Raw genomic sequence first — 24922 nt, forward strand, 5'->3', positions numbered from 1 at the left:
CACCCCCCCAGTTTGGGGTCTCTTACTCCCCACAGCTCCTTCCCAACACAAACCCACACAATGGGGGAGTACTAAAAAAAAAAAAGAAAAGAAAAACACAACTCAAAATTTAAACCTTCTGCATTTTCATAGTCCCAACAAATCCGTGCAAAGACACCGCTGGCACCTGCCCCTCCTCTTCCCACCTGCAGCCCAGCACTGTGGGGCAGCTGCCATGTCAGCTTACTGGGGGTCCAGAGCCCCCCCAGGACCGGTTCTCACCCCGAGGGGACACTGGCACACGAAGCTGTGAAGACCCCCTGGACCGACCCCCCAAACAACAGAGCTTAGTGTTTGCGTGACGAGCAGCAGGGACCTGCCAGAGGATGTCCCCATCCCCACCGAGGGGGTTTTGGCCACCATAGCATCACCAGGATACAGCAGGCTCCACACCACTGTCTCCCCCCTCCACATGTGCGGGGACCTCCCCATCTTCAGCTCCCAAGTCCGGTCCCGAGCAGCTCGGCTTCACCCTCCTGCCCGAGGTCCATCAGGATGTGGCCGCATCCAGATCCAGCAGCGGCAGCTCCGAAACACCCTCGGGGACACCTCTGCCTGCTCCCAGCACTACTCCGTCCTGCCTGTGGAGCTCCGGCACAGCTCCTGGAGGTCTGTGGAGGCAGCGGGTGAGCCCTGTTAGCAACCCATTCATCTAAAAAAAATGAACTATTTAAATAATTTTACAGAATCTGGTCCCTTCCCATGGTCTCTACCCCACCAGAGCAATGTTTCACTGCCATCCCACGGCATACTCACAGCGCGTGATGGTGTCTCTGATCTGCCTGAAGCTGTTCTCCTTCAGTGCCATGTAGATGTAGTAGAGGTTTCGCAGCTCCTTGGGATAATCCTTCCGATCCACGTCCTTTAACACCGGGATGGTGCGCCCATTGGCCATTGGAGCTTCGGCCAATGCCTGGTGCATCTGGTACTTGCACCAAGGGTCCCGGAGGAAGCCAGGGGTGATGAGCATGACCCAGCAGTGGCTGTTTTGCACGGCATCGCATAGCTCCGTCACCACCGCGCTTCCTGGTGCTGCGTCCCGCAGCTGGAGGAAACAACGGAAGCTTTCGGGTTGACCCTCCAGGTAAGACACCAGCTCCTCCACCAGCTCCAGGTCCACCTCACTGTGGCAGATGCAGACATCATAGCTCTTGGCCCACCGGGCGCTGCCCGAGGCACTGATGTCCAACACAGGTGACGAGCGGACAGACCTGGCCAGGCTTGTGCTGGGAGAAGAGCTGGAGCTCTCAGCAGAGGATGAGGAGGAGGAAGGCAAAGATGAAGCAGAGCGGCTAGCGTTGAGACTGCTCTCCACTGATCTGGGCTTGGGCTTGTGTAGAAGCCGCCTAAACCAGCCTGTAGAGTCAGAGAGACTGTGGTGAGGTTTGAGGGGGCTCAGCACTCCCCCCAGGCTTCCCAAGGGGCTTGCATGGCATCGCCAGCTCAGCAGGACACCTGCAGATGGAAACTGCCAGGGAGGAGCTCACCCTGACCCCCCCAAAAACCAGCCCAGCCTCTAAAACCTCGGCTATTGCCAAAATCCAGATGCTATTGCATCATGGTGAGTGGCCCACAGGCACCCTTGTGTTTCAGTGGGGAGGGGATAGAGCCAGAGGGTTTATCACCCCTAGCACAAACTCAGCCCAGACTCACTGGCCATAGTGGGCAGCACGCTGCTCAGCCGCCGATCACTGGCATGAAACCTCTCCTGCCAGCAGAAAAAAAAAGGGGGGGGAAAAAAAGAAGTTAGGAGAGCAGCAACTGCCCTGCGGCAGGTCTCAGCCCCAGCTCAGCAGGGTTTATTCCAGGGACACGCAGCTCTGGGCTGCTCACCTGCCGCCCCAAAAAACACCCCCAGCAGGGTTTTCCACATCCACTACCCCAAAATTTACCAGGAAGGAGCATTTTGACCTCAAGCAGCGCTGGAAGCAGTGGCTCCAGCAGCCCTCCTGCCTGGCTGCACTTCTACTGCTCATTACCAGCTCTCTCCAATGGAGATACACACCTGCAGTGAGTGAGGCTGAGAGCTGACAGGCAGGAGAGATCCTCATTCCCAGCAGCAGGGAAAGGATCCTGCAGAAGGGAGAAGCAAGGATCAGTGGGGATCAACCAGCTGCTGACAAACCAGACAGCTGGGGTGATGTCCAGATCCATATGTCCTCAGTGATGCCTGCCCATCCCTTGCCAGCTCACGCCAGGCCTACACCTCGGCATCATGCTCCCGGCACAGTCTGGGGTGCCCAGGAGAAGCAATGGGGCAGGGACAAGCCCCAGGAGCAAACGTCGCTGCCATTTTCCACTGCTTACATCACCCCTTCTGAAATAAAACATCTCAAGTCACACTGAAACCGCCTTCCCCCCCTGCCACACACACACAAAAAAAACCAGAGCAGGACCACAGCAAATGCTGGCAAGGATCCGGCATACCCACGGAAACCACACTCCCCAAGCGAGCCACTGGTTAGTAATAGCAAAAAGCTCGAGCATGGCTTGAATGACAAGCATGGATGGTGAATAGTAGGGGGAAAATTTGGGGGATGCCTACCTGGAATGCAGGAGTAGGGCACCAGAGCAGGGAAGGTGGATGCATCAGGCCCTGGGTTCAGTGAGGAAGAAGATCTTCCAGGATTGCCTAGGTGGGAAAGGAGAGGTAGGATGCAGCACGTTCACTCTGGAACCTAATGGGATCCACAGCAAATGGTGAGACTCATCCATTCTTACAGCTTCCCCATCCGGGACCGGTTCCCAACAGAGCACCCCCAGTGTGGAGGGGAAGACAGGGGCACCCACCAGCTTTCCCAGGGACAGAGTGGAGGACCTGCCCCGTCCCTCCACTGCCTGCTCCCCTGGTCCCCTCCCAAGACCCCCCTACTTGCTGGCAGGTCCAGGCTCTGCCTGGGCATGCGGAAGTGCCGGCAGGGGAAGTCTGCCGTGATCTCGTGGGGCCGGGAAGCCTGCCCTCCCCGGGGCCTCCCTCCCACATCCGCCACCAGCCAGATACCGTCACCAGGCAGGCGTCACCGCACCCAGCCCTCCCCAGTGCACACCAGCAAGCCCAGACCCATTTCCCTCCCCGGTTTTATAACCAGACACCAGATGGGTCCATCTCTGCTGCTCCCACTTATTTTATGAGTTACATTTACCAAACGAGGCATTTTTTTTCTCCCTAAAAGCAACCCCATCTCTCCTTTCCCAGGTTGCATCCCCCCTGGACCCCTCCAGCCATGCAGCACAGCGCTATCCACTGGTTTCGGAAAGGTCTCCGGCTGCACGACAACCCGGCGCTGCTGGCAGCGGCGGCTGATTGCCACCGCCTTCATCCCCTCTTCATCCTCGACCCGTCCAGCAGCCGGGCAGGCACCAACGCCTGGCGGTTCCTCCTCGATGCCCTGCGGGACTTGGATGGGAGCCTGCGGGAAATGGGCTCCAGGTGAGTCCTGGTGCCATCCCCGAGGGACTTGGTGGGATCTCAAGGGGATTCATGCCCAGCCGGTTCCCCGGCAGGCTGTTTGTGGTGCAGGGCTGCCCAGAGGAGGTGTTCCCCCGTCTCTTCCATGCCTGGGGGACAACACGGTTGACCTTCGAGGTGGACACCGAACCCTCTGCCCGCCAGCGCGATGCCAACGTGGCCAAGCTGGCAGAACGGCATGGTGTGGAGGTGATCCGGGAGGTGTCCCACACCCTCTACAACACCGAGAGGTGGGTGCCTGGTGCTGTCCCCCGGGGTACAGGGGATCCAGATCCGGTGCTGAGCGTGTCCCTCCCTCTCCCACCTCAGAGTCCTTGCCTTGAACGATGGCAAAGCCCCCCTGACCTACAAGGGCCTGCAGAGCCTCCTGGCATCCCTCGGACCCCCAGAGAAGCCGGCCCCAACACTCACATTGGAACATCTCCAGGGTGAGCATGGGGTGGACCTGGGGTGGCAGACTGGGTCAGCGTCTCCCTCACTGTTCACCCCGGAGTGGAGTGATGGCTGTCACAGCCCCACCATACATGGCACCGCAGGCTGCCACACCCCATGCCAGGTCAGCCATGACACTGAGTACGGGGTCCCCACCTTGGAGGAGCTGGGCCAGGACCCCACCAAGGTGGGTCCTCACCTCTACCCCGGCGGGGAGACAGCAGCACTCACCCGGCTCAACTCACTCATGGACAGGACGGTCAGTGCTGAGCAGCCACTGCCATAATTTCAGGGCTGCTTCGCCTCCCCCCATCCCAAAACATGACGGTCAGTGCTGAGCACCCATCACCATAATTTCAGGGCTGCTTCACCTCCCCCCATCCCAAAACATGACCCTTGTGTGTGTGTCCCCCAATTCAGGCCTGGCTGTGCAGCTTCAAGAAGCCCGAGACGGAGCCCACCTCACTGAGCCCCAGCACCACAGTCCTCAGCCCCTACCTCAAATTCGGCTGCCTATCGGTCCGCACCTTCTGGTGGTGGCTGGACGAGGTCTACCAGAGGGTGAGGCACCATTTTTGGGGTGCTGGGCAGAGGTTGAGCCAGAGGGACCCTGCAGAAGGGGTGAGGGGCTGGACAGCTGCCAGCCCAGCCAGAGGGGCTGATCCTGCCTTTGCCAGCAGCGGGAGCACTCCCAGCCCCCAGTCTCCTTGCACGGGCAGCTCCTCTGGAGGGAATTTTTCTACACCGCCGGCGCTGGCATCCCCAATTTCGACAGGATGGTCGGCAACCCCATCTGCCTGCAGGTCGACTGGGACAACAACCCCCAGCACCTCTGTGCCTGGAAGGAGGTATTTCCCTCAGTGATAGGTCCTGAGTCCTCTGACCCCAAAAAAAGACACCCCTGACCCCAGCACCCCACACCAGGGCCAGACAGCCTATCCCTTCATCGACGCCATCATGACCCAGCTGCGCACCGAGGGCTGGATCCACCACCTTGCTCGGCATGCTGTTGCCTGCTTCCTCACCCGCGGGGACCTTTGGATCTCCTGGGAAGAAGGGCTGAAGGTCAGAATATCACCCCCAACACCCACCAGTGCCCACCGGGCTCTTGGGGACCCCGTCCCCACGCCATTGTGGTGTCCCACAGGTCTTTGAGGAGCTCCTGCTGGATGCTGACTGGTCCCTCAATGCCGGCAACTGGCTGTGGCTGTCAGGCAGTGCCTTCTTCCACCGATATTTCCACATCTACTCACCTGTTGCCTTTGGCAAGAAGACAGACCGGGACGGAGCATACATTCGGTAGGCGCAAAACCCAAAGCCATGTGAAATGGGAGGTGGCCTCCTTGATGGCTTTGACCCCTTGTTGTAGAAAATACCTCCCTGTCCTCAAGGATTTCCCTGCCAAGTACATCTATGAACCGTGGAAGGCACCACGGGCTGTGCAGGAACAGGCAGGCTGCTTGGTGGGCACCCACTACCCCCAGCCCATCGTGGAGCATGGGGCAGCAAGCAAGAGGAATCTGGGGCGCATGAAGGCAGCCCGCACCCAGAAAGGTAACGAATCCCCCAGGAGGCATCAAGCTCCCCTTGCACCCTGCCGCCACTCCAGCTGCCTTCCTCTCCTCCAGGCACCAAGCGGGAAGAAGCAGCTGGCCTCTCAGTGGCTGAATCACAAAGGAAAAAGCCCAAGGCCGAGCAACACTGACCCCCACAGGGAACCCCAGCTGTGGGTCAGGCACTACTTGTCTGGGTTTGACCCATTTTGCTCAACTGCCTCGCATTAATCTCTTCCCCTCTCCTACCCCAACAGTGGTGACTTCGATGCTGCCGCCACCCCAAAAACCAACTCCTCACCCAAGGACATGCCCCAGAGGACAAACGCCGCCCCCCAAACCCGAGTCCCCAAGGGACAACACCCCATTGAGTCGACCTTCACCCCTATCTTAGTGGTAATATAATCATTATTAAAGGGAGCAGAGTAATTAAGAAATCACAGTTTGATTCACCACATGCCTTGACCCACCAGCAGCAGCACAAATGCTTTTTGGATACGGTGTCACTGGGCTGGTCTTCACAGGGAAGTCTGCTGCTTACTCCATTGCCTGCAGAGAGTATGAGGAGATGGGTTGAGGCTAAGGCGAGTGCAAGGCAGGGGCAAAGCTAGCCCCCAGAAAGGCATTCACATGAGAAAATAAGCCTGCTTTTGTTGCTAAACACACCCACCATCAACATGCTTCAATTACGGCGCCAATACAAAGTGATACACTGCCACCCTGAAAGCCAGAAAACAGCTCCTCTTCCCGAAAAGCTCGAAAATACACCCAAACTCCTTCACACAGATACGTGAGAGCATTACAGCAGCCAGCTAGGGCCAAGCACTGCTTTACTACCTCACAAGGCTGGTCACGCTGCCGCACAGACACGAACCCAAGCGGTTTGTGGAAGGAACTCGCGGAAAGAAGGCCCCTGAGGGGAAACGGGGCACAGTCGCACCTACAAGCCCGCCCCCCGGCCTCTCACACCGGGACCTGCCAGACATCCGCCACACCACCCTCCCCCGCCGCCCACAAGCAACAACGGCCAGGCGCATGCGCCCGTCGCCTTTTATAGCGGCGAGAAGCATCGCGAGAACAGAGGTGAACTCTCGCGCAAGCGCCTTTTCTCCCTCCCCCGCCCCGCCGCCGCCGCCGCCGGCAGAAAAGTGATAATCCCGCCTCTTCCGCTACGATCCAATGAGAGGACGGCGCAGAAGGGGGCGGGCCAATCCCTTCCCGTCTCCCCGCCCGCCGCCTCGCCGAGGAGGGGCGGGGCGGGGCGGGGCTGGGCGGCCGGGCGTCTCCTCATGGGGCCGGGCGCGCGGCGCCAGGTGCGTGCGGGGCGGGGGGGGGGGGGGTCGCGCGCGCCTCTGTGGGGAAGGCGGCCGCCGCCATGAGGGGAGCCCCGAGGTCTGCCGCGGCGGAGAGCGGCGGGAGCTGCGTCCCCCTGTGTCCCGTTCCCCACCCCCCCTCCCACCGAGGGGGCTGTGGGGCTGCCCAGGGAGTGTAGGGGGCCGGGGGTGAGGTCGAGGTGCGGCCGCTTTATGGCGGGGATGGGGGGGACACCCAACTTCACCTCAGGTCTGTGAGACACCCCCCCACCCTGCGCCGTCGCCCTCTTGAAAATTCATTTTCTTGGACGTTTGTCCCCCCCCGAGAAGGAGCCCCGGCCTTCTCCCTGCCTGCTGAAGTACCGTGTTCTTGATTTTTTCCTCAGGTTTAGCGTGAGAGGGGGCGAGGAGGGGGCACAGCGGAGAGGAAAGGTAAGGCTTCAAGGCGCCGGGCGTCCCTGAAGGTGCAACCCCCCCACATCCCCCCGCCACCCTCGGCAGCATGTCCGGCTCGGTTTGCTTCCCAGAAATGCTCTTGGAAAGCCAGTTCTGTGTGCAGAATGGCCTGCTTGATAGCCGCCCCACTGCCTCGTCTGCTGGGGCTTAAATCGGGCAGACCGAAGGCAGCCTACGTCTGAACGCCTTGGCCCAGCGCCTGTCAGACAATGCAGGCACCTGTGTGTGAGTTTGTGGGGATGCAGGACTCTTCCAGGCTTTGCTCTGTGAGTCCCTCTCGTTTTTCACAAAGCCGGTGGGAGCTCGAAGCACGTGGAGAATCGCAGCATTAAATAAAAACCTCTGGTGTAATTTTAACTCGCATCCGAGGAGGCTGAATCTTGTGTTCATAACATGGGCGCGAATAAAAACAGGGCTTGTTTTCCCTACGCTGCCAGTCCCCGTTATCCCTGAAGCCTTTCTGGGGCAGTTTTGACAAGCCATGCGGGCCTGCTCCAATTGTGACTCCCACATGGAAGGACAGAGCTTGGGAATCAGCCAGGGAAAACTCATAAACATCCTTTCAGATTCTTCTAGTTGACACATAGCAGGTTTTAAACTATAACGTAACGTTTGTCTTATCCCAACATCTTAAAGCCCCTTAATTTCAAAAGGAGATCTGAATTATGCCCTCAGTGGTAGTAGTTCTCAGCACTCAAAGAAGCTAAAAATAACTGATGAGCAATGAATTTGTACTTGCTTCTTTATATAATTTGAGAGGGCTGTTCCAGAGAAGCCCCTCTTCCAGCATTGAGCTGGAAGCGCCCAGGTTTTGCTTTGCTTAAGCTTTAAATGTTCAGGTACAGGTGTAGCTTTACTTGTATGTTAGCTGCTAAGCATGGAGACAGTCAAAGGGTGTCCGCAGTGACTTCCCCATCTCCTTTGGTGGCGAGTCAGTGGAGAAAACGTCTCATTAATTTCCTGGGGTGGTTCTGAAGGCTGGGGTCTGACGTTGACTGAGCGGGGTAGTCCTGTTTTGTAGTTATGGCAAGGGTTTTGTAAATACACACTCTGTGTGAGCATCAGCGTTAATTTGACATAGGCTTTATTTAGGCACTTGGGTTTGGCTGGGATACATCTTTGTGTTTTGGGCAGCTGGATGTGTCTTCTTTATATTACATATGGAATTGTTGTGGTTAGGTTTATTCAGTGTTGGCGACTTGGGCATCGTTTAAAGATAATGCTGAAATCTGTACCTCAAAGGCTTTAGGATAAATTAATTTATTTCTTCAGTGTGGAGGGTGAAGGAGAACGCTGCAAACCTATCCAGGGACTCTATAAGCACAGTACGATTAGTAAAAGCCATGAGAGACAGCGCTGTGACAGGATAACAGGGCAGCCGAGCCAAGAACCCACAGAGTTTGATGTTTACGCTCTCTCTGACTCCCTGTAGTCTAAATAGCTGGAAAGTTCCCAACATCTTGAGGAGGAAGACTGGAGAGAGGCTTCTTATCTTGTAAGTGCCCGTCGCTCCCTCTCCTTCATGGCACTTGCCTACATGGCATGGCCAGGTACTGCAGGGTCCTCTTGGCACCTTTTTTCCCTGTGGCAGTGGTGCCACGCTCTGAGGTAACACTGTTTAATTTTGGTTACCTTGACTGTGCTGGCGTGATCTGTCCCCCTGGAGAGCAGACCTTCTCCCCAGGCCTAAATCTGGAGGTTTATGTTTCTTGGCTGAATCTCCAAGACTTGTTCTGAACAGAAATAAGAACATTTTTGGAGACAGGAGAAGACTAGACATTATTTCTGATGTTGGTTTTGTGTTTCCTTTTTGGCTATCTGCATTAAATAGAAATGAAGGTTGAAGTTCATGATATTAGACAACCATTTCTTGGTAGCTGTAATTATAAAAGGTGGTTTTTCCTAAGTTCAAAATGACTTTTTAAATGTCCGTAATGCTTTAGAGGCACTTAAAAATTGAATTGATGACTCCATTTCTGCTGTTTAAAGCAATGCGAATGTGTAGGATGAGCGAAATGGGAGCAGCGCTCAGGCAGGTGAACAAGCAAAATGGGGGAAGGCCTCAGCAGGAGTTTATAAACAGACTTGATATTTAAGACTTGGCAGGTAAATCTAAAGCTCATATAAACTTAAATTAGATCCCTAAACTAAGCCAGTGGAGAAAGTGGGGAAGGTTTTACCTTTGGCTACTAGGTGTGCTGCCTCAGAGGGGATTGAGGGCAGACCTGAACAGCAGTGGGAGTTCAGCATGTTGCTTTACACAAACTTCTTTCTTAAATATTCCAGTTAACGAAGGTTACGTGCTTTAGTCCCGAGCTCGTCTAAAGTGTCTTTGCATCACAAATTAAAATTTGGCTGGCTTTATGGAAGCAGCCTGTTCTTCCAGAAGAATCAGCTAATCCAAAATGAGAGATCTTGCTCTACCAGAAAGGAAAAAAAGGGGTTTTTTTCCCCCTTGTTGTTTTCCATCCTGACCGTGCTTGGCTGTATTCACTGGGGGTGAGTTTGATGTTACCGCCTGACTGATCATGTGTCCGACGGATTCTCCTGCCTCCCCAAGAGACACCGCTCCTGAGCAGGTGTTTTTCCAGTGGTTTAACTCCCCGAAATGGTTCACCCCATGGCCTTATGCTTGCAGGCATTTGCAGGGCAGGAGGCTGCAGAGTTTTGTTGTCAGAACTTCATCAAAGTGCTTTCAGGCTCGACGGCAGGTTGGAAAAACACAGGGTACAATGTTCAAAAGGGTGCGCAATGGAGGAGGCTCAGCCTTGCAAGCACAGAGGGTGTGAAACTGGGAGGTACAAGCAGTCAGCTGGAGCCTGGTTCCTCGTCTGCTGAATGCGTTTGAAACTTTTATCCGAAATCGGGGCTCTACAGTAAAATAAAAATCTGATTATTTGAGATGACAGGCAGCATATGCAAAGTGGTGTTTCAGGAGGCAGATTGTGAAGATCAGCTCTCTGAGGTGTTATAATATTATTATACTATTGTTATAATAATGATATATTATTATTGTAATGATAAAGTTTTCAGAAGTCAAAGGCTGGTAGGCATACTGTATCTGTGCATCTGCGAGAGTCAGTGTGCCCTGTTTTCATCATCCAGCATTGAAAGATGACGGATATCTAGATTTCTTAAATGATCCCTGCCAACGTTTGCAGCCCAGCTGAGATTTCATACCTGCAAATAGTTGCCCTGTGTATCCCCTGTCAGTGCTGCTGCTTTGCTGCAGTGAAGCAATTGCAGGCATCTCACTCATAGAACAAATAACTCAGATCTCACCAAGACTGTAAAACCTGTAAAAACCTATGATTTGGGGTCAGCAGCTCCTGCGTAGCATTTCCTTTTGGCAAAAGTCTGCCTACCAGAATTTTTGCTGGACTCTTCATTACAATTGGCAAGAAAAAATGGGTAAGGGTGAACGGTTCTGTCTGCTTTCTTTCCCTTTTAATAGTCTTATTTTGGAGAGGCAGAGTGGGAGAGGACCGTGTGCTGGCAGACCTTTTGTATTTTATGTCATGGGCTGTTGAAAGAGTTCTCAGACATAGAACTTCCTTACCGTGGGCTTTAAGGTCACATCCCACTGCCTGTAGACGTATGGTGGGACGGATAATCCTTCCTTCATCACCAGAGAATGAAATGCTCTCGGTGGCTTTCTGTAGCCAAAAAAAATCTTTTTGTCTTTCTTCCCTCCCGCTGTTTTCCCAAGCAGAGAGTTTGCCAACAGGCATCGCCTTGGAAAGGGGCGGGGGGGGGGGGGGGCGCATGCTCCAAGATGTAGGCTCTCAGGCAAAGATGAATGGCCAAGGTGAAATGAAGGGTCTGGCAAACAGTGGTCTGCCAGTGGCGACTGCAGCCCAGTTTTGTACAAAACAGCCCTACGATTTTATCGAGCTTCATTGTAAAGGAAGTTAAGGAGGTGGATGAGGGCTACGGGGCAAAGTTCAGAAACAAAAAGGTGCAATTCTTGGTCCGAAGGTGATCTCATAAAGATAACAAAACCCAGTATTTATCTGCCTCTGAAAAGCTGGCTCGAGAAAAAAACTGTGGTCTGTTCCACATCATGTTGCATCTATGTAGTGACTTTGCTTGTGGTGATTTGTCTACTATAGAAACTGGATGGCTTCTACCGTGAGCCTGGGTAAAGAAACGTTGTTGGAAGATGGAATGCCACCTGCAAAAAAGCCCAGGTAAATTTAATTATACTCCAGTGAATGTCTTCTAATAATAAGAGCTTTTTCTGTAATCTTGCATTGTTCTTTAAAGAGCATGACATTTGGCACCAAGCTCCAGCAGTCATTTTGGTTGCTGATCCAAGAAAAGCGCATTGTCTCTAGCCGTGCCCTGTGTTTTCCTGCGGTGCATGGAACAAAGACCTTAATGCCCGGAACGTACTTTGCTGCTGTTTTTTTTCTTTTAACCCCTAAGCCAGGAGGCGTGGTTGCACAGAAAGCTGTTTTTTACTGTACTGTCTCCGTGGTTTTGATCGGTGTTAACCCTAGCTTAGGTCCTGTCCACACATAGGGTCATGTCAGATGCGGTGGTCATGCTTCTTCACTTGAGTGGAATGGCAGTTCCTGGGAGGACGGGCAATTACTCAAATTAGTACAATTTTGCTGCAGGTAAAGGCTAAATAATTCCACTCTGGAGGCTCCTCATACTAATAAGTAAGTCTTCTTACAGTTCTCCAAGCGGGGACCTGAGCATGACGCTAACTTGGGACAGAGCCACAATTCTTTCTGTCCAAGGTTGGTACTGTGGCTTCTGCGATAGCACAGGCTCAGAAATTAAGGCATTGCCATCTGCGAACGAGCAGCTAATTCATCTAGGGAGTTGTCTTCCACTAACCTGATTTATTTACAAGTTTTGGAGGGCTGGAGAATAGTTTCTGTGAGGGAACCCTGGTCTCAAGGTTGATCCAGTGACTGTGGAATGAGCAGAAAAGAGGCCAGGAGATTATTTTTTCCTTGCTGAGGATATCAGGGTAGAAACAAGGATATTTATCAGCATGGGAACAGAATGCCTCTTTCAGAGGTGTTGCGTAGGATGTTAAGACTTGGGTATTTGTTATTATTTTGGACTTCGGTGCCTAGGTTTCTGGTTGTGTTTTTATACTAGCTTATTAGCATGAATACTAATTTATTCTTTGCATGTGAGGCTTGCAGTCCCAAAATTAAAACCCATTTATCGCCACTAACAGTGAAGACCTCCTAAAGAGAAGGGTTAACTTTTCTGTTTTTGTAGGCAGTCATGGAGGGAAGGCAAAGCTCCATCTGTGTGGTGTCGGTTTCCTTTCCTCTTCTCACTAAATATCACGTGTTTGCAGATAAAAAACATTCCTTCCAAATGAGCTGCCTCTCTGGGCTGCTGCTTCCATCCACTGGGAAGCTGCAGCCAGTCCTCTGCTTCAGAAAAGCAGCTTGACACTAGGCAAGGCATGATGAGGAGAAGCACATCTGCTTAATAAATAATAAACGTCAAATTTAAAAGCACTGTGCAGGTATAAAGCTAGGAAAATAAGGAAGAGGGGAGGAGGAGGAAGCAGAATATAGCCACGCAGCACTTTCGTGAGACTCTCTTCCATCATCTGGGTTTCCAAAAGATTGGCCTCGAGCATCCCGCTTATGTTGCAAGCGTGACAGGGAAGGGATTTCTGGTACAGCAACATCCCACTGAGGGGTCTTCTCAGCAAAGAGGGGCCAGGAGCTGGGAGGAAACCTCCGCTTCCTTCCTTTTGTGCTGGGAAGAATGGGGCTGCTGTCTTCAGGCCCCTCTTTAGCACCTTATTTAAAGCAGGCACAGTCATGGTTGTGTTGACTCCCGGCGTGGGGGTCCGATGCATGCTTTGTCTCGGTGGGTAAAGAGTATGTATGTGTCTCTACAGCCATTGACAACATATTCCGTGTTGCTCACCACACCTTTTTCACTGTCTCCAGCCTTTCTGCTAGCTTCCAGGTAACTATTATTAACAAGACCTCCCTTATTCCAAATTTTCATGGGATTAGCTTTGCTTCGGAAGTATTCCTGGGCAGTATTGACTTCCCCAGTAACTGTCTCGGTAACAGACTCAATTGCCAAATATGTTGTAATTACATACCTGGTAACTGTGGGCATTTGTGATGTTGATCCATGGAGCAGCACGCTGTCTTTGAAGGATACTGAGCTGTTCCTTTCAGCCTCTGTTTACCAGAGGACTGTAATGGACATGTTGACTCAAAATTTAGGCAGAGGGTACCTCCTTTGTCCATGGTCTGCATGTTCCATGACCCGAGACATCCTTCCATCTACCATGGTACCAGCTATGCTACTTTCTCCTCCCGCAGGAAGCTGTTGCCAAGCCTCAAAACCAAGAAGCCTCGGGAACTTGTATTGGTGATCGGGACAGGAATCAGTGCAGCAGTTGCTCCCCAGGTCCCAGCACTGAAGTCTTGGAAGGGGTTAATCCAGGCCCTCCTGGATGCTGCTATTGACTTTGATCTGTTGGAAGATGAAGAGAGCAAACGGTTTCAGAAGTGTCTCCATGAAGACAAGAACTTGGTTCATGTTGCCCACGACCTTATCCAGAAGCTGTCTCCGGTGAGTGTGCTTGTAGCACTGTATGTAAAGATTTGGTACCCCGCCCCGAGCATGGGATTTGGCTTTTGGAAACAGCCAAATTTGATTCTCCAGCATGCCTCCATGTCCAGTGATTCCTCTGTCTACAAGGAACCGCAAGTGCAGTTATTGTGCCAGGTTCCTGAGACATAACTCTGCTGTGGACACCAGCTTTTGAGTATTTCACTCGGAGTATCCTGGGCGGGGAGAGTACCTGCCTCAGTGCAATATGTGCTCTGTGTTAACCTTGCAAAGACCTATAGCTTTGCAGAGGTCTTCGAGAAATATGCGGGTAGTTTTTCATTGAGTTGTTTGGCACGAAGTGCTAGAAGAAGCCTGATTTTGATCTTAATCTGTCCCCTCTTCTCAGCGCACAAGCAATGTTCGCTCAACCTTTTTCAAAGACTGCTTGTACGAAGTGTTTGATGACCTGGAATCTAAAATGGAAGATTCTGGGAAGCAGCTGCTTCAGTCTGTGCTTCACTTAATGGAAAATGGGGCACTTGTGTTAACCACAAACTTCGATAACCTGCTGGAACTGTACGCAGCACACCAGGGGAAGCATCTGGAATCTCTTGACCTGACTGATGAAAAGAAGGTAAACGATGATGATTCTATTTTTTTTTTTTCTGTCAGGGCTGAGCTGAGACAACACAGGACAGTGGCAGCTGCAGGATGTGCCCTCATGCCTGCGTAAGGGGATTGTAACGTTCATAGTAATTTAAATGATACTAGACAAACATTTGGGGCAGTGAGCAGAGGAATGAAGACGAATGCTCATTTCTGAAATGCTGTGCCTGCTGGCTGACATCCATTGCTCAGGACGAGCCCTTAAGCCTGGTGTTTCTTTGATCTCTGTCCTTGAAACTTCTGGCTTGGCCTCGCTGAAGTACTGCAAGCCTTGCTTCCACATAAGGCTTGGGTGGACGTTTCTAACCGACACAGGAAACTCCGTGTGAGACGCAAAGCTGACCTTTCTATTTTTATAATGTGCTGCAGAGTCCTTTTTGTGACAGAGCGTTTTGGGGGCTGTAGCCTTCGAGGCTTCCCTCTTGCTCCGTGTCCTCTTTCTGAAACTGTCGGATGGCTCCTGCTGGGTCACTCCGTGTGTTCCAGTTTCTTCTGCCATGCTCTTGTATTTGTAGCCGCTTGCTTCACACAAGCCTCCCTCCTTTTGCCCCAGGTCTTCAGTCAGGTAGAAAATCAGACTGTGAAACCCTCAGCTCTTCACCACCTGCCTACCTCGTCTTTCCATCATGGGTTTTACTGGTGGAGAGCATCTTGTCCTTCTGTTTGCTTGTTAAACACGCCACATGTAGGTGCTGTGCGGTACTTGGTCTGTTTTCATTCTGACTCATTTCTGTGCTTCATGTTTCCTGCGTGACCTCTTAATCTACACGGCTGGAAGTACTTACAGTGTTACAAATAAGCATTCTAATTATTGCAAGCTTAAACGAGCTAAGGTCTGCAGGAGTAAACCAAGAGCCTCGGAAGTGGCTTTCTGAAATGAAGGTCAGCTGTTGAGCTCCCTCAGAGCTTCTCAGAGCCTGAAGGGGCCAAGAAATAAAACTTTGTAGGCTTGAGAAACTTGCTGACATAGTATTTATAGAGTTTTTCCCTTTTTTTTCTGCTGAGTCCAGTGTATTGATTCAGTCTCTTCCCATCGCATTCACCATTCAACTGAAGTGTTGACCCAAACAAGTGCCGTAGGCTGTAGCCATGGGCCGTGATGTAGAGGCTGATGGACTCATAACCTCTTGAGGAGATAAGATGGGGAAGAAGCTGACTCTTTGAAACACTTCCCCAAAATGGCATTTTAACAGCACCGTGGAAGCTGACACGACGCACTTGCTAACATTTCTGGAGGGGTTTGTTTTGTGCAGGTGCTGGAGTGGGCACAAGAGAAGAGGAAGCTTAGCGTCCTGCATATCCATGGCGTTTACACCAACCCCAGCGGCATAGTCCTCCACCCGGCCGGGTACCAGAACGTGCTGCGCAACACAGAGGTCATGGTGAGGCAGCCTTCCCTTCCCTCTGCGGGGCATGCTGGGGGGTCCCATACGTTGTGTGTATACATCTCCCGCTTCCCTGGCATGCCCATACGTTAACCAGGCAAAGACTTAGCTGAGTTTAAAGACTGAGCTTCACACAGGGTGGTGGGAGAGTCCTTAATTTTGTTAAGTAGAAGAGGAGGGATGGATTATCTAGCCTGCTAAGCTGCAAAAACACCTCACCACACTTGTGTTGAGGACGATTGAGTGATGGCAGTCCTGCAGAGCCTCATCAGTGATCAGGCAGGTGCTGTCTCTTGTGCCACGTGAAGATAAAGCTTGCCTTGACTGAGAACATCTTTCCCTTTTTTAAAGCGGGAGATTCAGAAGCTGTATGAAAATAAGTCATTCCTGTTCTTGGGCTGTGGTTGGACTGTTGATGACACCACGTTTCAGGCCCTGTTTTTAGAGGCTGTCAAGCACAAGTCAGACCTGGAGCACTTCATGCTCGTACGGAGGGGAGATGTGGATGAGTTCAAGAAGCTCCGTGAGAACATGCTGGACAAAGGGATTAAAGTGATTTCCTACGGAGATGAATACGCAGACTTGCCCGAGTACTTTGAGAGGCTGACGAGCGAGATAGCCATGAGGGGTCGAACAGGTACAGGGGTTACGGGCTGCGCGGGATGGCTGTCTGCGTACATCCACCATCTCCACAGTTACCTCAGGGATCCTATCATATGACAGCACAGATCTTGATTGTCACCGTGGACTTTGGAGTGTAGGCACTGTTAATAGGCCCTCTTCTCTATGCTATATTATTCCATAAGATTTTTTTTTTTTCCCCCCAAAAAAAAAATTGTCTGCAAGTGTAACTGAATTTGGGGCTTGTACAAAATCACTGTATGTTCTTGTAGTTTAAACAGCTCTGTTGCTTCCCACACATCCAAACATCATTTTTCATGTGCAGCTGCAGTTTATTCCCTTTCTTAGTGAACGGTAAGAGCATTTCAGTCTTGCTGACCTTCGTGCTACTCAGCCTGAGCTAATGCTTTAACATACACAAGATCTCACTAATAAATCATAAAAATGGGGAAAAGTGAGTTTGCTAGCCAGAGCCTTGCCGGCATGCGTTCTGAGGGGTAAAACGCAGCCAGGAAAGCCTGTCGTGTGAAACTACTGCACGTGGGCAGCAGGCTGCCCATATTGCTTGGGAGTGCTTGCTGTTTGCGCAGGGGCTCCCCGTGTCTGTGCAGTCACCTCGGGGTTGCCTTTCCACCCGGTCATTGCTCTCTGCTCTCTCCTAGGTGTGCCTAAGGAGGGACAACAGCTGAACGGCTCTGCCGCTGCCCACACCGAGATAAAAGGTGAGACTCTCCCGAGCTGCGAGAGGCTTTCTAGCCCCTTTGCAACTCCCTGGGAGTCCAGCGGCCTCTCTGGCAGGTTCGGAAGAACCTTTACTTTCCCGCAGGATGCAGCACTTGAGCATCAGCCTCGCCCCCGGATCTGTGCCGCGGCAGGGTCTCCCTAAGCCAGAGCCAGCAGCTCCCAGGGAGGCCTGTGCGATTTAAGGCCAGTCTAGGGGAAGAGCAAAGCCCACTGCTGTCAAGCTGCTGCCTGCACGCACCGAGCTGAGCCGGGACACTTCAGGCGTCAAACAGGGGCCGGGGCAGAGCCTCCTCGGACGGACACGCGCCTGGTTTAACGTAGTAGTTGTCTTTTTATCGAGGTTGCATGCGCCTGGGGAGCGTGATCTCCCCAAAGGAGCTGCAGCTGCCTCTAATTTCATACCTAGTGCTTTTGTATTCTGTACTTTCAATTAAAAAAAAAAAAAATGAAACTTGAGCTTTTTTTTTTTTACTTGAAGCTCTAGTTTTCTAGTCCTGTCTTTATACTGTACAGTATTTTGTATGTTGAAGCTTATATTAAAGGCCTGTTCACGTAACATTTGGCTGGTGTGTGATTTACACGCCCTCTCAAACACCTCACACAGGCAGGAGTTTGTCTTCCCACCCTGCCCTGCCCCCAGAAGGAAATAGGGCCTGGCTGGAGGCAAGTTATTTATACACAGAGAACAAATTATGAAGTTTATTTTATATAAATTATGTCTCTTAGCAGACAGCATTCAATTTATTGCACTATAGCACATCTGCGATACAGAGCTACAAGACATCGTAAGAGTTTTGTATTATTCAGTGTAGCACTTCAGACCGGGATCAAGAGGCACTCGAGGGGGGTGGGGGTGGGGAGAAAGGGTGCAGGAAAGCAGCAAGCAGCCACTGTTATCTACCAGTATTAATTTTTTTTTTTCCTTTTTACCAGCAAATAACGCTAAGGCCAGCAGGCAGGAGCCACGCAGGAGCACACTGCCTTCCTTCTCCAGCCACAGTTAGCGTTATTGGACCAAGCTGCCGCAGCTCTCCAGCTCCTGCCCAAATACACGGTGTCCAGGTACCCTACTCTGGTGTCCCGGTGACGACAGAAACGGGGACCTTAAGGCAATTTAGCATCTCCCCTCCAGCCCAGCGCAGGCCATCGCCATTTTTGGTTTATCAGCTTCAGTGGAGCTACCGCTAGCAGCGACAGTAACAGCCAGCTCATCTAACGCTGCCACTCAGCAGCTATCCTGCTTGCCCCAACAAAAGTCACTCCTGCATATTCCCTAAGCTGGTCTAAAAGTCAAAAGCAGCTCAAAAAAATGCCTTCAAACCCCCCAAAAAGCACAGCAGGTCCTCGCACTACCTGCCCCTCCCCATGCGGCACGAACAATACAAAGCTCTGGATTCAGCCTCCTCGCGCAGGAGCCTGCGTCACTTAAAACAGAATGAAGGAACCCAGGGTAAGGGCTTTTGCTGGATAAAAGGAGTTTTATCCAAAAAAAGTACCCCTTGCGCTGGTATCCCTTCATTCTGTTCTGTGCTACACGGGAAAGACTAGTTGGTAACGGGGTAAAGCATGTTCTTCTCGGACATCTGCAAACAGCAATTTGGTGGGTTTTAGGCCTTCATGAGCGCTGCGACCACGGCCTTGGCATTAAGGCTTCGCAGATCACAGTAAGTTTGTCCAGTACCAACAAAAACGATGGGCTTGCTCGTGATGTAGGTCATGGAGATGGCGGCGCCGACCTGCCGAGGACAACAAGCACCATTAGCCTGCAAATCCAGTGCTACGCCCTCAGGGAAACACATCAAAAAGCTCGTCAAACATTCAGCCTCTTCCTGCTTTCCGGATCTGTACAGCCCCTATACGTCCCGCTGGGGTAACGCGTATAAACCAAGAGCCCTCACAGCCCTGTTTTCCACATGCACTGAAATCAGACTGCTGTGTTTTGTTTAAATGGCTTCAAAGCAGGGGACAGCATCCAGAACAGCGCAGAAGTGCCCCGTTTTTTGACGGTTCCCTTCTCTCCCGCTCTGGTCACCAGCAGGAAGCTCTGTGGTGCAGAGTCGTCTTGACGGCCTCCTTACCTTGTCATCGATGGTATCGAACTTGGTGAGGACAATCCCATCAATGAGCCGCGGTGTCTGGGCCATGGAGTGATCAGCCAGGGCCTTGTTGAACTTGACCTGAGGGAGAGAATGGATCCAAGAAATGCATTTGTGGTGCTGCCTCTGTCCAAATCTCCTGCTAAAACCTACAGAAGTGGGTTTTTTTCCACTGCTCAGTCTTTCAGGAAACAAATCCTCAGCACTCACCAGCTGATCCACAGCCTCATTTCCCACTAGGGCTTCCCCAACAAACAGGACCAGGTCGGGAGCGTTGACAGCAATGAGTTTGGCCAGTGCTGTCATCAAGGGAGCGTTGTCCTGCATGCGGCCGGCCGTGTCCACCAGGACCACGTCAAAGCCCTGGTTCCGAGCTGGGGAGATGAGGAGGCAACCTTAAGCAGGACGCTCCCCCGAAACAGCATCTTCCGCCACTGGTTTTCCACTTACCGTAAGAGATGGCCTCCATGGCAATCCCTGCGGCGTCCTTGCCGTAGCCCTTCTCATAGAGCTGCACCATGGTCCGCCCGCCGTGGCTCTCTGGAGGATGCAGGGCGTTGAGGCGACGGGTGTGGGTGCGGAGCTGCTCCACCGCTCCCGCGCGGAAAGTGTCACAGGCGGCGATGAGGACGCTGAAACCGTTCTCGATGAGCCAGAATGAGATCTGCAGGTGGCAAGAGATTGGAAAAAAAACCTGTTACCAGCCGCAGCCTGACCTCATCACCCTGGTCCCAGAGAGCCAAGAGGATCATGTCCTACCTTGGCCAGGTTGGTGGACTTCCCAACGCCATTGACGCCACAGAAAGTGACCACGTAGGGTCGGCGATGACGCTGGGCGTCCATGACATCACGGAGTACATCCACACGGCGCTGGGGCTGCAGGATCTGCACGAGAGCCTCCTGCAGGGCCTGCTTCACCGTTGAGGTCACCGCTGGGAAGGAGATGGAAAGAGAACCGGTCATGCCTGGGGAACACTCCTGAGCCCCAAACCATAAGCAGGAGGCCACGCGGCCACTTACTGGTGAACGTTCCCATCACCTTCCCTTCCAGTTTCTTAGCCACCGATTCACATAGCTGCACTGCAATCTCAGCTGCCACGTTTTTTGCTTCAAGAAAGAGATAGAGAGAGGGGAGTTAGCGCTACTGAGGAAGTTCCCTTGACGCCGGCATCCGGCGTGTGTAAGGATGGAGTCAGCATGCAGGATCCCCACCAGGCTAGACTGTTGCCCCCCCCCTTTTGATGCGCTGTCAAGGGCTCCCCAGAGGCAAGACAGCAACCCGCCACGGTAACTGTGGGCAAGAATGGCTCAAACCGCGGGTGCTACCCCACACCTGGGCCCACCTGATGGAGCGCAGGAAACCACCTCAAACTAACCCCCTCACAGCAGATCCAGACGTACCAATCAAGTGATCCTTCATCTTCTCCAGTACGGGGTCCATGTCCTCTCTCGTCAAGCTCTTGGAGCCCACCAGGCCTTTCAGCATGCCAAACATGCCTCCCAGGCCGCCCTTCTTTGTGCTGCAGAGAAGCAAAGGAGTTAACCTTTAGGTTTGAGGAGCGAGTCATGTAGGGCACGCAACAGCCAGATGCAAGAAGAGCCCACCACACAGCTGACAAACACACCAGTTTGTCCCCAGCTGTGTTACTGGTTAGACGGGAAGATGAGTTACAGGAGGGAAATTAAGGAGCACGCAGGGGCTGCAGGAGCCTTTACCTGGGTTTCGAAGGGTTCTGAATAACCTTCTCCTCTTCTGCGTCATCATCGCTTTCGTACTCTAGGTCGTAGAGGCGGCCAGGTTCCCTATTTCGATCGCCCAGGGCCTGCGAGAGGGGAAAAGATGCACCCCGAAAAAATCAGCAACCGCTTACCGTCATCTCCCCCTGCCCGCTTTCGCCATTGCAGGCAGGCGACAACAGTTATAGTTAGCAGCAGAGGCAGCCCTGCAGAGATCTTTGCCACAAGGGCTCAGCAGGTTGATCCCACCTAGCGCCGCTTGCAGCTGGAGAAAAATACTCTCTGGGCAGCAGCTTTACGGGCTGGGTGCCGCGATCCCCATTTCTCATACCTTCTCGGCCAGCCATGGAGACCAGGCTGGGTTTGCAATGCCCGGCTGATCCCAGAACAATACACTAAAGCAGACACAGCGATCTGAGTTTTCCTTACTATATCAGGATCAAATTCCTCCACGGGACAAGCCTCCGTGCTTCCGTTGGTAGCGGAGTTACTGTAATCGAGTACTTTGGCATTAGAGTTCCCCAGATCCCACACTCGGGGCTTCTTCCCCTTCTCCTTCTGTGCGTCGGGCTTTGGAGATTTGCTGAAATAAAGACCAGAAACACATTTTGTTCAGTGCAGAGAAGCAACAGCTATCGCCTCCTCAGAAGGTGTGAAAATTAAAAGCCCAGATTACCCAAAAAGGGAAAAATTAAGGCTAAACCTGGCTGATGCAGTTTCTGGAGTTTATTTATCTGAACTTTAACCCTCTATCAGACCACTTTACCTTGAGCCAGACATTGATATGCCGCTGCCCTTTGCTCACAACGGGAAAGCCTCACCAAAAAGAGGTCTGGACCTTTCCCAGGCACACGCTGGGTTTTTGGGTCTCCTCAGGCTCTATTACCCCTCCAGGACCCCCCAGCATGCCCTCTCCCAGTCTTTCCAGCAAGCAGAGAAATAAGGAAAAGGGAAATAAGATCGGGGAAAGCAAGATCTGACTTCCAGGGGTCACTGAAGGAAGGAGACATTCGGCTATGGCCGAGGGACACCAGGAAGAGCTGGTTTGCAGCGCGAGTAGACTGACCACGTCGTCGTTACCCACCTGGACTTCTCCCCTGCTTTCATGTGTCTCTTGAAAAATTCCTCACGGTTCTTTTGCAGGATTTCATCCTTGGTCAGTTCCTCCCTCTCCCCGGCTGTGGAGGGCTGCTTGTCACCCACAGATGCTTTACCGGGTGCTGCAACAGCTTCAGTTCCTGACGGAAAGAGCCCCGACACGAGCTCAGACCAGCGTCTGGGTGCTACGAGAGGACTGGGAAAGCGCAGGCTGGGACACAGAGCTCTGGAATATTTATTTCCCCCCCGCCATACATCTCTCCTATCAACTCACCCTCTTTCTTGGAACCTTTGTTCTTCTTGTTCTTGACTTTCTCCTTTGGTTTCTCCCCTCGGGTTTCTATCATACACTTGACAGTCTTCTGGGACTTGAGAGACTGCTCAAACGTCTTCATTACCGTGGGAGCTCGGACTTTACTGCTCTCCTCTGCATCCCTGCGGGGAGGTGGCCCGTTAGCCTGATTTTCGGCTCTGCCCCTCCCCTCCACATCCCCCACCCACCCCCATTTATCTCAGCTCTAAATGGAAATGAGAGAAAAATCAGGTTCTGCTACCGGAGAAGGCGCATGAAGTCGTCTTTAAAATCAAAGGTGCCATTTAGGAGGCCCAGGGTGCCTTTCTGCTGGAACTCATTGCGATACTTGTCTCTGAACTCCTTATGAACATCATCTATCAACTTGTCGACGTAGGTTAGAGTCAGGATCTTCTGAAACCCCACCTGCAAAGAAGCACAGCAAAAAGATGTTGCTCTTTCAGCTAATTTAACTGCAGCATCTAACTGGCAAGGAAGCAAAAACCTCCCCATTTAATACAGAGCTCTTTAATTTTGGCCAGCTTCAGTTTTCCAGTCTGACTTCCCAAGCTTTTAATATGCTCTCAAAAAGGAAAAAAAAAAAAGGGCACAGCCCAGAGCTTCACTTTACAAGGCGACACCAATAAAAATGGGTTGACTGTTTCATGGCAACAAAGACACGTAGCGAAAGACCAGAAAGCCTTTTGCTTATCTTTAGGTACACAACGAAAGCTGTGTGGATTTATAGAGATAAGGTACTGAAAGGAAGAGCATTAAAATAGATCCTAAAGTAAAGCTGATGACAGGTTCCTGGCTTTTTTTAAATAGATCTGGTCAAAGTAAAAAGTTTTATTAGCATGTAGTAGCCCGTACAGTTTCTATGTGAGGTTTAACGAGTTTTAATTCTATCGCAGATGATTAAAATAAACTGCTACCACAGTGGCGTATGACCCAGAGACACCCACATCCACCCCCCAAGTCCACTGAGCTCCCAGGGGAGGAAGCACACAGGAGCGGGCTACGCTGGGATCGCCGCTCGATTCCGCCCCCCCCCAGAGGCTCTTCCGGAGCCAGGAACGACGAGATCCGCTTCACACCTCCTCATCCCCCCAAAATCCCAGAGCCAGAAGGAGGTAACCCAGTTCTGGGAGTCGAGGTACAGCCCTACGCAATTAAAACAGCCGTTTGCTGAGACCACCACGAGCTGATAACGGTTCTCTCTCTCTCTCTCCAGACCGGATTAACGCTAACTCGGGGGCGATTTTTCCTAATGAAGGCGCCAGGAAAAACCTTCTCGTTATCGCCGCGCGTGCTGCCCCTTTTCCCAGGCAGCGCCGATGAAGCCTCCTCGCCACGTCAGCCCCCGCTCTCCCCGAGATTTTAGGGAGGCCGCGGAAAACCTCATCCCTTCCGGAAGGCATTAAACAGCTTTTTTCACCCCTTTTCTGGGACAATCTCCCTCCCTCCGTGTTTTGGGGTACCCTGGGGGGGGGGGGGGGGGGGGGGGGCGGAACCTGCCATCCCAGGGGTGCCTGGGGGGGGGGGGGGGGTCGCTTACCACAAACACCAGCTCAAACTGGTTGTCCAGTTTGTACTTGAGCGTGAGGGCCTCATGGGTGAAGGAGTTGTTGCCGCCTCGCTCCTAGGGGAGAGGAACCGTCAGAAAGGGGGTGCCAGCAGCGAGGAGACCCCTCCATCATCCCTGTCAACCCCCTCCCCCCAAAAAAAAAGTGGTCCAGCACCCCTTATAGGGGCCCAGCCCACCCCTCTGGGCAGATGGTCCCATCCTTCCTTCCCCAAATGGGTTAGTCATCCCCCCCCCCGCCGCAAGATGGACCCACCCGTGTCTCCCCTCCTCCCCAGGCAAGTGATCCCATCCACCCCCGATAAATGGTTGTGCCCACAGCCCCCCCCCCCCCTCCCGTTAGGTGGTCCCACCTGTGTGTCATCCCCACCCCCACCCCAGGTAGATGGTCCCAACCGCCCCCCCCATCCCCAGGTAGGTGGGCCCGCCCATTCCACCCCCATCCCCAGGTAGGTGGCCCCTACCCGCCCATCCCATCCCGTCCCGTCCGTCCCCCGCCCCCAGCAAGTGGTCCCGGCCGCGTCTCCCCCTATCCCCTCCAGACAGATGGTCCCGCCCGCCCCGGCAGGTGATCCCGGCCGCCGCGCCCGCGCCCCGCCCAGACCTGCAGGAGGACGGAGCGGATGAGGGCGTTAACGGGAGCGGTGGCGGCGGCAGCGGGCCCGCGGACGCCCTGAAAGCACCAGAGGACGAGGCCGCCCTTGCTGAAGATGGTGAAAAAATCGAGCATGGCGGCGGCGGCGGCGCCGGGCCCGGCTCCGCGCACACGTCGCACTGCCCCCCGCGCTTCCGCCGGAAGCCACCGCCCCACCGCACGCCCATTGGCGGAAGGGAGGGAAAGGGGCGGGAGGGCGGCGGGCGAATGACGGGCGAGGAGG

At 52.9% G+C, this 24922-nt stretch overlaps 4 protein-coding genes across 22 annotated transcripts; 2 read left to right on the forward strand and 2 right to left on the reverse strand.

Moving 5' to 3' along the window:
- Positions 1 to 102: 102 nt before the first annotated feature.
- Positions 103 to 6499, reverse strand: TIRAP (TIR domain containing adaptor protein). Of its 10 annotated transcripts, none has more exons than XM_049799941.1 (6): positions 6331 to 6499; positions 5964 to 6042; positions 2585 to 2671; positions 2045 to 2112; positions 796 to 1395; positions 103 to 691 (listed from the first exon to the last, which is right to left on the reverse strand). In XM_049799941.1, exons 4-6 carry the CDS (start codon positions 2088 to 2090, stop codon positions 474 to 476), a joined length of 864 nt encoding a protein of 287 aa, XP_049655898.1. In that variant the 5' UTR covers positions 2091 to 2112; positions 2585 to 2671; positions 5964 to 6042; positions 6331 to 6499; the 3' UTR covers positions 103 to 473. The 10 variants fall into 10 exon arrangements, with proteins under 10 accessions (XP_049655898.1, XP_049655897.1, XP_049655901.1 ...); XM_049799940.1 differs by having other exon boundaries at positions 2585 to 2717; XM_049799944.1 differs by lacking the exon at positions 6331 to 6499 and adding an exon at positions 6164 to 6321.
- On the forward strand, positions 3257 to 5934 carry LOC126038319 (cryptochrome-1-like). Of its 7 annotated transcripts, none has more exons than XM_049799929.1 (9): positions 3257 to 3469; positions 3544 to 3738; positions 3818 to 3936; positions 4045 to 4199; positions 4361 to 4501; positions 4621 to 4788; positions 4865 to 5005; positions 5088 to 5239; positions 5310 to 5934. In XM_049799929.1, the coding sequence occupies exons 1-9, from the start codon at positions 3264 to 3266 to the stop codon at positions 5722 to 5724; spliced, it is 1692 nt and encodes a 563-aa protein (XP_049655886.1). In that variant the 5' UTR covers positions 3257 to 3263; the 3' UTR covers positions 5725 to 5934. The 7 variants fall into 7 exon arrangements, with proteins under 7 accessions (XP_049655886.1, XP_049655888.1, XP_049655890.1 ...); XM_049799931.1 differs by having other exon boundaries at positions 3818 to 4199; positions 5310 to 5494; positions 5569 to 5732; XM_049799933.1 differs by having other exon boundaries at positions 3818 to 4199; positions 5332 to 5494; positions 5569 to 5644.
- Positions 6500 to 6698: 199 nt separating the features above from the next.
- Positions 6699 to 18283, forward strand: FAM118B (family with sequence similarity 118 member B). Of its 4 annotated transcripts, XM_049799697.1 has the most exons (9): positions 6699 to 6806; positions 7193 to 7238; positions 11375 to 11452; positions 13586 to 13838; positions 14227 to 14454; positions 15740 to 15868; positions 16223 to 16508; positions 17155 to 17214; positions 18170 to 18283. In XM_049799697.1, the coding sequence occupies exons 3-9, from the start codon at positions 11382 to 11384 to the stop codon at positions 18238 to 18240; spliced, it is 1098 nt and encodes a 365-aa protein (XP_049655654.1). In that variant the 5' UTR covers positions 6699 to 6806; positions 7193 to 7238; positions 11375 to 11381; the 3' UTR covers positions 18241 to 18283. The 4 variants fall into 4 exon arrangements, with proteins under 4 accessions (XP_049655654.1, XP_049655656.1, XP_049655653.1 ...); XM_049799699.1 differs by lacking the exons at positions 6699 to 6806; positions 7193 to 7238; positions 11375 to 11452 and adding an exon at positions 12755 to 13217 and having other exon boundaries at positions 16304 to 16508; XM_049799696.1 differs by lacking the exons at positions 6699 to 6806; positions 7193 to 7238; positions 11375 to 11452 and adding an exon at positions 12758 to 13217.
- Positions 17922 to 24855, reverse strand: SRPRA (SRP receptor subunit alpha). Its single transcript, XM_049799694.1, has 14 exons — positions 24649 to 24855; positions 24018 to 24101; positions 22722 to 22885; positions 22442 to 22602; positions 22154 to 22307; positions 21499 to 21652; positions 21049 to 21155; positions 20734 to 20852; positions 20353 to 20439; positions 20092 to 20264; positions 19783 to 19996; positions 19543 to 19706; positions 19315 to 19413; positions 17922 to 18972 (listed from the first exon to the last, which is right to left on the reverse strand). Exons 1-14 carry the CDS (start codon positions 24772 to 24774, stop codon positions 18844 to 18846), a joined length of 1935 nt encoding a protein of 644 aa, XP_049655651.1. The 5' UTR covers positions 24775 to 24855; the 3' UTR covers positions 17922 to 18843.
- Positions 24856 to 24922: the final 67 nt, after the last annotated feature.

The sequence above is a fragment of the Accipiter gentilis genome, chromosome 5 (genome assembly GCF_929443795.1).
Source record: "Accipiter gentilis chromosome 5, bAccGen1.1, whole genome shotgun sequence".
Lineage (NCBI taxonomy): Eukaryota > Metazoa > Chordata > Aves > Accipitriformes > Accipitridae > Astur > Astur gentilis.

Excerpts from the sequence above, each read along its gene's own strand:
- TIRAP (XM_049799935.1), bottom strand. The coding sequence starts at position 3,022 with ATGTGGGAGGGAGGCCCCGGGGAGGGCAGGCTTCCCGGCCCCACGAGA. Across the intron at positions 1,396-2,584 it reads GCCCTACTCCTGCATTCCAG|GCTGGTTTAGGCGGCTTCTA; the intron begins GTAGGCATCCCC and ends CTGACTCTACAG. Across the intron at positions 692-795 it reads CAGAGACACCATCACGCGCT|ATGAATGGGTTGCTAACAGG; the intron begins GTGAGTATGCCG and ends CATTTTTTTTAG.
- LOC126038319 (XM_049799927.1), top strand. The coding sequence starts at position 3,264 with ATGCAGCACAGCGCTATCCACTGGTTTCGGAAAGGTCTCCGGCTGCAC. Across the intron at positions 4,502-4,620 it reads TGGACGAGGTCTACCAGAGG|CGGGAGCACTCCCAGCCCCC; the intron begins GTGAGGCACCAT and ends CTTTGCCAGCAG. Across the intron at positions 5,240-5,309 it reads CGGGACGGAGCATACATTCG|AAAATACCTCCCTGTCCTCA; the intron begins GTAGGCGCAAAA and ends CCCTTGTTGTAG.
- FAM118B (XM_049799696.1), top strand. The coding sequence starts at position 13,099 with ATGCATGCTTTGTCTCGGTGGGTAAAGAGTATGTATGTGTCTCTACAG. Across the intron at positions 16,509-17,154 it reads AGCCATGAGGGGTCGAACAG|GTGTGCCTAAGGAGGGACAA; the intron begins GTACAGGGGTTA and ends GCTCTCTCCTAG. Across the intron at positions 17,215-18,169 it reads TGCCCACACCGAGATAAAAG|CAAATAACGCTAAGGCCAGC; the intron begins GTGAGACTCTCC and ends CCTTTTTACCAG.
- SRPRA (XM_049799694.1), bottom strand. The coding sequence starts at position 24,774 with ATGCTCGATTTTTTCACCATCTTCAGCAAGGGCGGCCTCGTCCTCTGG. Across the intron at positions 21,156-21,498 it reads AGGAATTTGATCCTGATATA|GCCCTGGGCGATCGAAATAG; the intron begins GTAAGGAAAACT and ends CCCCTCTCGCAG. Across the intron at positions 19,414-19,542 it reads ATGAGGCTGTGGATCAGCTG|GTCAAGTTCAACAAGGCCCT; the intron begins GTGAGTGCTGAG and ends TCTCTCCCTCAG.